The sequence below is a fragment of the Rhea pennata genome, chromosome 6, assembly GCF_028389875.1.
Source record: "Rhea pennata isolate bPtePen1 chromosome 6, bPtePen1.pri, whole genome shotgun sequence".
Taxonomy (NCBI): Eukaryota; Metazoa; Chordata; class Aves; order Rheiformes; family Rheidae; genus Rhea; species Rhea pennata.
In genome coordinates, this window is record NC_084668.1 from 17,488,390 (window position 1) to 17,500,816 (window position 12,427).

Genomic DNA, 12,427 nt, shown 5'->3' on the forward strand with positions numbered 1-12,427 from the left:
TACATTTTCATGCCTGAATAACAGAAGATTTTCATTTCAGAACTGTACCAGAATAGCATATAAAGAGCAGTTTTACATTATTAGCACAGGGCCTTTTATTTCACTATTTCTAAAGCACTTGGGAATCTTTGTTAAACTTTTCAGCATAGCTAAATCAAAGATACTTCTGGCATGTAACACACCAACTAGCAACCTCATTATGAGTAAAGGGAGAGGAAATCCAAAACCCAAGGAAACACTAGATCTCAAAGGGAAAAGTACGACAGTCTTAGTATTAATAGAAAGAGTAGATGATGGTGCCTGTTTAAAGAAAGACCTGGCTAAGTGTTTGCTTTATTGAGTTAAAACTTTCAGTCATCAGTTTCAAGTTTTGGAATTCAAATGGAATACAGATGGTGAGCACACTACCCAAGATCACAATTCTTTCCAAGTCCAATTTAAAGCACTATTTTTAGTCTAAATGATTTGTGATCCTTTTTCTAATTTAATTACGGGAAGAACCATCATATCACTGCTCTGTTCCTTTACTCTTCACTAAGAGTAAAGAGTATTCTTGAGAATATACGCTGCAGGGCCTTCAGGCAAGAAGTTACAGGGCAATTACAGATGGTTTTGTCAGTTCTAGATGACAGCTAGTAAGAGTTCAGTATATCATCATTTTTCTGTAACATTGTAGGCCTGTGTAAAAATGTGCAAGGAAAGCTGTAAGAAATCTGGAAGTTTGAGATATGGGTATGGTTTCCAAAGCACATACAAAATGCACCTAAATGTATCCCCCTTACTGTATACACACAGGGTAACTTTTCCTTCAGCCATCAGGTTTCCAGTGTCGGGGAAGACGACTCAGGGAAGCAAGCTTTCGTTCTTACTTGTTCTTGAAGGCTCTGAGCCAGTGCCTGCTGAAGTTCTTGTTCTTCTCTCTCTCTCTCCATATCATATTGCTGCAGCCAGTCAACCTCTCCCTGGGAGCCTTCCGGAGTTTTGTTTTCCTTATTCTCATCAAAATCTTTAGTTATCTCAGTGAAATTGGCAGGACCTGAGGAAGCAGAAAGTATAGTTATGCTTTTTTGGGTCCCTTGTTTGCTACCAGCTAAATCCTCTTTAAACCACCATCACTACTGCAGCACAGTGACATCTATTGACAGAAAGAGCTCACTGGCCATAAAAAATACCCAAGAATCAAAAGAAGAAAGTTCCCAAAGGGAGTTTTACAGCTATTTTAACAGGTGTAAGATGAATCATTTGATTAATCCTCAAATCTGTTTGTCTCTATGCATACACTGAAAAACAACCACCTTAACTAAAGGAAGATGTCACACACCACTAGACTCCTGCAGTCGTGTAGCTGACACTTGTCACAGCTGGAATTTCTCTAGAAGGAACTCTGGACTACAAAAATTAAATTTGCCTTGCATATTACACTTCTGAGCACTAAAGATGAAACTACAATTAAAGCTAAATCATCTTTAAGAAAGAGGGAAGCACAAATCTCAAACAGTGTTTAGATTTGTCAACCTTTAGTTCAGTTAATAACACAATGTCATGAATAATATCTACAGATTTAAAAACGCAAGAAAGTTAAAAATTGTAGTCCACTTTCAAAGCAAACAATTTTTACAAGGTACTGGTATGAACATTCATCTTCCCCAGTGCAGGACACTTTCACTCCTCCATTTGTTACAGCTGAGAAAGTCAGGACCTGCTCCAACAGCTATCATGTACCAACATGAAACTTCCTAGTTTTGCCCTGTAGTAGAAAAGCAGACTTCAGCATCTGTTCCATTAGTTATTGGCAGGGATTACATAAGGCATCCGTGACCTCTTAAACATAAGACCACCAGAACTAGAACTGTAATCCATCAGTCTAATCCTCTTAAAATGAATGAAAAAACCCAGAAATTATTATGTGACCTTTGAAGACTTTCAGTTTTTAGAATAAATGCTCCCTTTATTTGATGATCACACTTTTTGTCCTATTTAAATTAGCCAGGTCTTATCCTTCAACCTTTTTTGAAAGTACCACTGATTATTTAGTGCTCACAAAAATACCTGATTACTAACAACAGCAAAAATAGCCTGAGTTAAATTCATTGTATTTAGAATTATCTCGTTTGATATAGCAAAGCACTCTTTGCAATTAAAGCTTATTTTAAATAGAACATAGGATTGTGAACTCATGTGTTACTTTCATCTGCCATAAACTGGCAACTCAAAATACACAGATATATACTTCATCTGGTTCCCAAATCATATGCTTAGAATAGTACTGGCTTGCTTTTGGTCATACACAGGCAAAACACAGAAAGCTGAATGCAATGTTGAGTGTTAAACTAAACTCTTCATCAGAAAAAACAAAAACTACTGATAAACATACACTTTTTGCTCGTGTCACACTACAGTCTTCAAAGAATTACATTATACTTTTCAAAGAAAATGTAAAAATATTTATGTAGCAACACTCACACATCTTTCTTTTACACAACAATAAGTAATATCAGTGTATATATAGGAGCGTGCAAACAAGGATAACCACAGACCTACATTTCTTAAACACTCCCTTGCAACGTGAAGATTTTCAAGAGTTGTCCAATGAAACAAGTGTAATTTTTGATAATAAAGATTTTTTGATACAGTTTAACTACTTAGCTCTTAGAGAAAAAGGAAAGCATATTGTTTGCCTCTATTCCAAGGCTAGTGGAACGAGAAATCTGGTTGAAAGCATGTAGCACGTATCAAATGACAAACATTTAAATTTTCTCAGTCAGCTAAAGAAAGAATCACAATTCCCCACACTGAGATCAGAGACTCCATGTAGTTAACTACGTTTCTGGGTCACAGGCCATAATTTGAAAGTGCAGGCTGAGTCTCTAAGGCTGAAGGGTCTACCAATACATAAAAAGTATTATAAAAGATACAGACATGGAGCCAAATTCATCAGTAACTAGTGAAGAAAATAATTGTAGCCTTGTGAAGAAAATAATTGTATAGCCTTATCCACTGTAGACCTCACCCTTACACACCAGCAACCTGAACACTCATGATGTTCAGGCTACAGCAGCTATAGAATTTAAAATACTATTATGCAGGATTAAGTTCTAAATATTGCCAAATTTTAGTAATTTGAATTCTCTGGTCATCAAACCAGTGGAGGCGTGTGTTAAACAGGAGAGAGAAAAATGGAAATGACCTCTGAAGATGACCTTACCTTTACCAGAGAGGTGACAGATATCATAAGAAAGTATGTTTTCACAGTTCAGTGAATTAGAAGATTCATACCCAGGGAAAGCGTAAGAAAACTCTGAGCAGCTCAGGCGGCTTCAGCAGTACATTTGCATCCAGTTTCTGCCATCACATATTACTACTAATCTGTTGTCATCAGTGACCTGCTTTAGATTGCTGTGTACAGTTACTTCACCTTACCCGATTCTAATGCCGCTTTGGGTTTCTCCACCTCCATAGATTCCAGGTTTTCTGGCAATTCCTGAATTTCATCCTCTCCAAAACCAGTGTCTGGGCTGCTTGTGGGCTTATCTTCATCATGGCTCAGAGACAGAGAAGCTTCCCTTTTGCTAATCTCTAGGACAGCTGCTAGCAGCTCATCTTCACTCATCCCATCAAAACCAGCATTTCCTAGCTCCGGTTTATCACACTCCATTTTACTTCTTTTTGAACCCTAGAGATGAATGGAGTTATGATTAAATGCTTGAATAAACACATATATAATGTAAACTTTGCATTTCTGTGGAAGGATTTTTTTTTTTTTTTGATTAACTCTAGAGAGCGAGAGTTTGGTTCTGTCAACATTAAACAGATAGTTATGAGACTCAATGGAGATGCAATCTTTGTAGCTACATTTACCCCAAGGAATGATATTCAATTACAAACTACAACCAGTTTTTACAGGCCCTGTGGATTAATGTATACAAGACAACTCTTCCCCTCTCCTTCCTTTTCTTCAACATGTGTGCTTCACCTTCAAATTCTGATGAATCCTCAAGCCTTTGGCAACTCAGTGTTAAAATATCAAGGCACAAGCAATGAAATTGTAAGTTTAGTAACAAAGTAGGATGAAGCAACAATGTGGGAGTAATTCAGCTTGAATCCAGGGATGGAAGAACAAGAATTGAGGTTGGGCTAGTACAAGGAGGAATTAAAAACAAATTTTTCAAAACATGCTGCAGACTTGCCATAAGGAATCTGATGGGGGTGGGGGTGGGGGGGAAGGACAGTAAAAAAATCTCTGCAAATCACATAAGAAAGCAGCCAACTGAGGAAAGGGGGACTTATTTTTCCAAAGGAGAATAGAATGACTTTAAAATGGAAAACTGGAAAAAGACTTCAGTCTTGATCTATGTTATTCCCATTTTACTTCTTTTCCTAAAGCAGATACTCATCAGTTACTAAACTATACTGATTTACAACTAATACAATCATCTTAATCAATCTGATAATAACTGCTAATCAGGAAGTTAATCTCCGTGTGTGTGTATGTGTGCATAAAAGCAATTATATTGCTTACAACATGCTTAGATTTATTTAATTTTTGCTTTTCTATATTATGCTAAAAGGGTTAAAAGAAAAAGTCTTAAGACCTAGATATATATATTCTATTATTTCAAACTACATTTGGATGCAACTCAGAACTTAGTGAAAATGAACAAAAATACGTACTTTTACTGCTGCTTGTTACTCAAATACAGTAAGATTTTGATAAGCTGGACAAACCTTAAGTAGCAAACATTTTGCATTAACGCTGGCTTATCAAGTAAGATTAGCAAATGAATTAGCCAACTAAATAACTTATTTCTAGTCATCATGCCCTCCAAGATTTAGAATTGACAGATTTTAAATTTCTCTTCCTGCATTTATTCACGCATTGTATAAAGAAAGCAGAGTATCTGCTTTTTAAGCTTTCTGATTTCTCTCTCTTCACCTGTAAAGGAAACTACTAACATCAAAACTGATTTAGCTCTTCAGCAAACTCCAGTTCCAGGCACTCTGCCAACAATTACCACCAATTCAGTGGCTGGACTTTAAAGGCTTGGCAACAGCAACTGTGCATTATTTGAATATGACTTTTCTATTATAAATTATTTGCATAGGTTTTAAAGTAGCTTAAGCTCTAACACAGGCTCTTTCAATAAGCATATTTTTAAAAGTACTTAAAATAATATTTTATCTGCAGAGGCAAAAGTCACAGAAATCACAGTTCTGTGCACATTAGCTTAGTAATTGCTACTGCCCCTACAGAATCGTTTTGCAAGCAGTGCCACACACCGGATATACTGGCTGTACAAACCGACTACCAGGTCCCTAATACAACTGCATAGACAGTTGCCATGAGAAGCACACCGATGCTACTGGTGCAGCAGCGGTATTGTCACTTCCAGAGACCATGACCAGGTCCTCACGGAGCACAGAGGATACGGTTAAGCAGACAGAGAGACAGGTCTGTGGTTGAGGAGTGGCCATGTCACATATGCGGACTCCTCATCACCACTATCTCTTTCCCATAATAGCCTTGAAAGGCTGTAATTAATTTGCTAGACAAATTAATAGGCTTTATTCCCTAAACTTCCTCACACACTAACTTGAAGAAGAATCCTTTGGAACAGTTTGTAATACTTCTCTATACAGAAAAGGGATTTCAAAAGGCAAGCTAGTTTACTTCTCCCACCTAGATAGAGCCAGCTATAGATATGTCACTTAGGAAAGTACTTTCCACTCTGTTCCTAAGACCTTCAGCAAAGAGTAGTCCACTTTCTCCCACTCTGTTATTCCATATGCTGAGGAAAAAAGAAGAGTTACTTCATGCAGCCTGCAGGCTATGCCTCTGTCTATAGAGTCCATAAAATTTGCCTTTTTCAAGCAGCCTTTAACTGTCACCCTTAGATCCTTTCTGAAGGGCCACCACTTTGCCAGCTGTTCCCATCCTGCCTTTACATAGTTGATTAGTCCTGCTAAGATTAGTACCCTGAGCCTGCCACTACTGAAATGCCCTCCTATTTTTAGGCAATTTCTCAGATTCAAGGTCATTCTTAACAGCAGTTTTCAGCTTCAACACACTTGCAGTTCTCCCCAGTTTTGGTTCTTACACAAATTTAAATAATCATACTCTCTATTTTTATCAACTACTGACTGGATCAGGATCCTCAGCCCCTTGGTTTGTTCTTCCCATCAGACTCGAAACTGTGGAGCACTACCTCTCTGAGTACTGTTATCCAGCCAGCTTTATGCTTGTTCTTAGTGCTATCATCAAGACCACTTTTCTCTACTTGATTAAAATAGCCCATGAACATTGTAAAAAACTGTATAAAACTTGAGATATGGGACTCCTTGTCTATGCACCAGGCCTGCAGCTCTCTAATAGATGAAAATGGCACTGCAAAGCAAAATCCTTTAAGTTTCTTACTTGCCCTTTCAGCTTATTCTTTCCTAGACAATCCATCTACTTCCTAATACACTGCCCTGATCAAGGCCAAAAAAATCCAAAACAAAATAAAACAAAACAAAACCACCGCACAACAAACTATACTTCATCATCATCAACACTCATCACAACAAAAAGCTCAAAGGCAAATTGAAGTTAACTGTGCCCTTACACCAGGCAGTTGGATCTTCTCCAAAGAGGCTAGCTTCAGTTTCTAAAAGGTTTTTAAGACAATGTACTTGAAAGGGGGCACAACTTGGATGTGCAAGAAGTTATATCAATTACATATATTGGCCAAACCAGCTCACACTGGCTCTAATTTAATCAAGAACTTTGCTGCATAATTCTATTATTGACAGCCTTCTTCAGTCCGGAAGCATTGTTAGTGAAAAGTACCCAAAGGACTGACAAAGGCGCTAAGCAGCTGGTATACATAACCTAAGAACTTAAGTGCAGTTGCAACACAATTACCTCTGCTTCCAGTGGGAACCCAAGACAACTGTACAGAGGTCAATTAGCTGGCATGGCAAAGCACTCCCTTCCTGCATCACAGTGCTAATTAGGAGAAAAAAATTATCTTACATCAGTTTTACAGTCTATGCTAGGGAAAGCACAGGCCAGATATGAGCACATATGAGATTTATGTATGCAAAAGGTTCTGTTTTTCCCCTTACCTTTTCTGGCTCTTCTTGCAGTTGCTGCTGATCTCTGCTCTGTATGTTACACAACCTTTGACTGTGGGCAACAGAGCGTTTCAATGGCTCATCATCACTATCAGAATCTATGTAGAGAGCTGCAGAGCTCTTTGACTTGAACGTGTATTTTCTGTGAATTAAAAACATGTCTATAAAACTTCACAGCATTGGGCAAATCTCTTTCAAAATAACATTTAAAGAATTGTTACACCCAGTATTCACATTGGAGGGCAGTACAGTTTTGGGAACAAAGTGCAACTGGTGACAATGTAAATTTATTAACAGAGCATGCAGTGGTTTTAGAAGAGAGATCTTTTATTAGGTTGATTGACATAGCTTCCTCAAGCCTGAAATAGCAACTTATATCCTTAGAAGCTATAGCCACATACTGACCCAACAGATCAATCAACTAGACTAGCCTACCTGCTGGTATTCCAGGTGTCCCTTTTTACTCTCACAAGGTTATTCATTTCAAGATCTAGCAGAATCAAGTCCTCAAGCTATGATTCTGTACTTCTTTATTGCCTAACAAACCTGCATAATATTCACTTCATTGAGTCCACAGCAACATGTAACTCACTACAAACTACTGGATTTCTTAAATTTATCAAGTTAGACATAGGATTTCCAAAATTATTAGTAGGACATAAACATTGCAAATTCACACTATTTTTGCAGTTTTCCAGTTTGGGCTCTTTCCAGTATGTACTTTTTACTTCTATAGGACAAAAGATAAGAGAGTCTGGGTCAGTAATTTCTGCCAAATTAAGAAATCTGGTCTATATGCAATGCAAAAATACCCAGCGTAATTATCACATTTTCCACTGTGTCAAAAACTGGCCTTTCAAATGGCCTATAAAAATAATGCCCTCTCATCTTTACAAATAAACTTAAGGAATTAACCACCTGTTCCCAGAACATCCATCAGGACTCCGTAAATAAGAACAGAAGAAACAGCTTGACTGCAGAATTAGAAAACACTTTGCTTCTTTAGAAATGACTTGCAACTACGAATGTAAGCCAGCTTAAGATGGTTGTCACTGTCAAATCATCTGTACAAATTAAAATCAGTTCTTCTGACACTCATTTTCCCCTTGAAAAATGTAATCTTTGCTTACTTAAGTCTCCAAAGTTTTTCAAGAGAAATGTTAATGTGATCATGTCAACTAGGCAAACTATGCCATTTATCTTTATTTCCACCATATCTCCTGCAATACCAATAAAAACTCAGATATGAGTAAAATAATTCATTACAATAGAAAAACTAAAAGGAGAAGATAAAGAAGAATTAGAAAATAATTTTTAAAAATATCTTTAAAATTATCCCAAGAAACCCAAAACCATGGTTATTTCAGAGCTATAACTCACCTACAAGGTGTGGATGTGCTTACAGTACAGGAATTCACCATTTGGGAGGCTTTCAACGGACGAGAACTATTAAAAAAGCAAAGTATTAATTGCCAGTTATACTCTTCAGAAGAATAAGTGTTTACCCGTCTGCAGTGCATGCCAATCTATGGCCAAAGAAACAAGCAGAATACCATTACGTACTTAGACTCAGAGTAGTAACTCTATGATGCTATAAATACACATCAGTCTTTCAAAAACGTATGTAATCTCTTCAATTTGATTCATTTCTTAGTGATGTACCTACCCTCAGGAGCAAGGTCACAAATTAAAGGCTTTGGGCTCCCATGTCAAGACAATTTATTCCTTCTTTCTTTCCCCCCCACCAACACTTGAGTTTCTGCTCCCAAACCACAGTCTCCTGCTGCTGTCTGGATTAGCTGGTTTTCAATTCTCTGTTTCTCCTCCCTCACCTAGATTCTTCTAAACTTCCTGCTCCACTGGATCCTCTCATTGGCTCCTTCAATTCCATCACTATCTCTACACATATATCCACCAGATGGCTGCCAGTGCAGAAATACTTTCCAATCTTCCCCGCCATCAAAGAGCAGGACTGCTCTTCTCCAGCCTCACCACCCTACTCCACTCTTTGGATAACCAGAATAGATTAAACAACTTAAAAAAAGCCATCAGAAATCTGTTTGAAGTGTATGCGAAGTACACTTACTTTTCTTCTAGTTAGCTTAACCTGTTTAAGTAGTACAGATTTCTATTGTTAAAGCAATCTATTAGAAAACATCCATGTAGATATCAAAGGCCACTAAACATTCAGCACATGTGCCACACTGCTGAACATAGTACCACATGTATCCTAACTCATTACAGTTACCATAGTTATGTTACGAGGCAGGGACCACAAGAGATCTGGGGGTTTCTTATTCCTTATTCTGCCATCAACTTCCTGTGTGACAACTGGCAAATTTTATCTCCCCGTTTCAGGACTAGCAGCTGTACAGAAGTAACCATCACAGGGAAAAGGAGAGAATATTTTCAGCAAGTTACATGCTCAGATACTACAATGGCACAGGAAAAACAATGAGAAAATGAATGATATGCATGCGGTGTAAGTTAGCAGAAAAAGGTAGGATCTTATGCCTCCTGAGTAGAGTTAAGCATATTGTGAAGTGAAGGTTAATCTAGATTTTGCACCAATATTAAAAAAAAAAAATACTGACAGAAGTTTAAACAAAAAAGAAAACCCCTTCTTATTCATTTTCCCTTGCTTTATTCATTTTCCCTTGCTTTCCAAGGACAGTGAAGATTTCCACCTTACTGACTATTATCCCTCAATAAGTTTTCCAAACATTTGTATAATGCTTCCTCCCAATGCAGATTCTCATGTTGGCATCATTACGAACTAACACAGCACAACAAAAACATTAAATTGAACATCAAACTGTGATACTTTTGAAGCACTTCTTCTGGAGTAGGTCTGACCACTGCTTACTTCATGGCATACGTTCTTAACCCCAGGAATATGGCACAGATCAGCTGTGAGTCACACACTTACATTGCGGAATGGGCACTCCATCCCAGCGTCAGCGGCAACCTAGTGCCTTCTGTACAATGTGAAAGCAGGGTTAAGTATCTTGGAATAACCACCTGCTGCCCAACTTTATGATTAAGAGACAATGCTACATTGAAGCTGTATCTTTTCAGATGAAGAATCAGGACCCTGAAAGATATGAGAGGGGTACAAATAGCAACGTTAAGCTCAAGACAAGTCAGAAAAGAAAATGTACTGAAAATCCAAGTAGCTTTGTTCACAAAATACATTCACTTGAATTTAAAGCAGATTGTTACTTAGAGGGAAAAAGCGTTATCTGTCGCTTGTCTGACAAGAGATACCTAATCACTCCTAGTCTATTGACCAACCTTGTGCGAGGTGCTGTCCCCTGATCAGTCATGTTTTAGGGCATTCAGACTGCAGGTAACACAACTCAGTTGTGGTGGCTCCTGAATGTGAGGAGTATAAGCATAGCATACTTTCATCGAGATCCTTTCGGGAGATAGCTGTGGTCAGTATAACTAAAACTGTCTAACAAGACTCAGTTTAGGCACATCATTTCAACAATATGCAGATATCTTTCAATGGCAGTCGAGCTGGCTCTTGGAGTTCAAAAGGCTTTCTGCATTGATCTGCCTCACCATGGCCTTAGGTGAGCAGAAGCTCTCACCAAACTCATTATTTCTACTGTGCAGCGATAGAGGTAGGAAATAATCTGAATATTGTCATTATAGGCCAAAAAAAAAAAACACTATAATACACACAGATATTTGAGATGAAGGGATCCCACAGCTGCCCAAAGCTGTGGAACTGTGCCCAGCACCAAATGTGTAGAGGGTTTATCTGTTACGATACTTCCTCTTTAAAAGAGCTTTTGATTTTATCAATTTGAAGAGCCTGAAAAGGCCTCCTTATATTGTGAACCTTTTCCCTTATGCTGTACTTTGTACTGTCTATTTAGATCACACAGCTGTATCATCACTCGCATTGTGCTAATATCCAAAAACTTACAAGGGTTTTACTTTGCTATCACAGTGCATATGCTATTTAGGCAAAATACAAGCTATGCTTTACTAGAAAACCAAGTTATGGGTTCAACATGAGCATACATCAGACAAAGACATAAGCCAGAAAAATCATCCAACAGTCTCTTCTAGCTTTACATCCCATGAAAAAATGATCTCTTCCTCCAAGTGCTTCTAGTCTAAGTAATGAACTAAACTCAGCCACAAAGTTAGGAAGTATTGAACAGGCCATTAAACCTCAAAATGCTTACTGAGACAGAGAGAACAGGCATCGGCACAGGAAGAATCGACTAAACAAAATCCTCCATACATTGTGGCAGTAATGTCTCCAATTCAATCCTGCCTATCAGGTCAACTGAGTATAGAATACTAAACCCCCAGAATATACTTACTGCCGCCACCTTCCTCTCCTCCTACCCCCAACTCCAAGAACAGGAGAAGGTGGGAAACAAAAGGCCTCCTTGAGTGACGACAAGGAGGATGGAAGATGTGTTGTAGAGGGTGCCCAAGGGGCAATGCGCAGAGCTTCTTTAGAGGGAAATGCAAAAGTAGCATGAGAAACCTGTACCTACAATGAATTAGGTCAGGAAAAGCAGCATGTGCCTCTCTCATATGCTGACCACCTCACCTGTCATCTTACCCATAATCCCAGCCTTGCTCTCTGAAAAGGTTCTACCTGCACTTCCCTAACTTCTGTTTCTAAGTACAAGAGAGAAACAGAAGATGTCAGCTTTTACCTGGGAAGCCTATTGAACTTGTGCGTGACAACAGCAGACTTTCCATTGCATTTCTCACAGGAATATTCAATCTCCTCTGCCTAATTAAGAGACCATAAAAATGATTAATGAAACAAAAAAACACACCAAACATCTAAAGAGAAAGTACATCACTTTTGGCTGTCATAGAAACTTTGTAAGACGAAGTTACACTTAAAGTTATAATAATCTTCAAAACAACCTAACAAAAGGACACCTGATAGGAGGACAAGTGGCAAAGCTTACAACTGGATAACATCCATGGTAACAGGTAGAATGAGATTGGGAGAAATATTTTTCCCCCAAATCTGTTGCACAGATCAGGAAAATAGCTACAAATGAGACAGATTAGCTTCCAAAGACAGAAGACAATTTTGCAAGGCTTACAGTTTTCTCTCCCACACACAGTTTTCTCTTTAATAGCCTTTGGTGGATGGCAATTTGCCATAAAGCTTTGTCAAAAAGCTCTAACTTTGCTCCTGAAAAGCTTTACTCATCTGAACTTGTTACAGATGTGCTGTACCAGAGTAGAGTTTTCAACAAGCAACAGAAGGACAGGAATCACAGTGCTGGATTTATACGACTTAGACATCAAATATCTATAGTAC

The 12,427-nt window shown here is 38.2% G+C and overlaps 1 protein-coding gene across 2 annotated transcripts in view; it reads right to left on the reverse strand.

Annotated features, from left to right (window-relative positions):
* USP37 (ubiquitin specific peptidase 37) overlaps positions 1–12,427 on the reverse strand; it is a 37,876-nt gene that overhangs the window by 9,715 nt on the left and 15,734 nt on the right. For both annotated transcript variants that reach the window (XR_009958808.1, XM_062579104.1), the window contains exons 14-19: positions 11,802–11,881; positions 10,043–10,207; positions 8,494–8,559; positions 7,105–7,255; positions 3,421–3,673; positions 870–1,036 (exon numbers count right to left, since the gene is read on the reverse strand). Coding sequence is in view for 1 of the 2 variants with exons in the window: in XM_062579104.1 (XP_062435088.1) it covers positions 870–1,036; positions 3,421–3,673; positions 7,105–7,255; positions 8,494–8,559; positions 10,043–10,207; positions 11,802–11,881 (882 nt within the window). In the remaining variant the exon portion in view is untranslated. The remainder of the gene's footprint in view (positions 1–869; positions 1,037–3,420; positions 3,674–7,104; positions 7,256–8,493; positions 8,560–10,042; positions 10,208–11,801; positions 11,882–12,427) is intronic.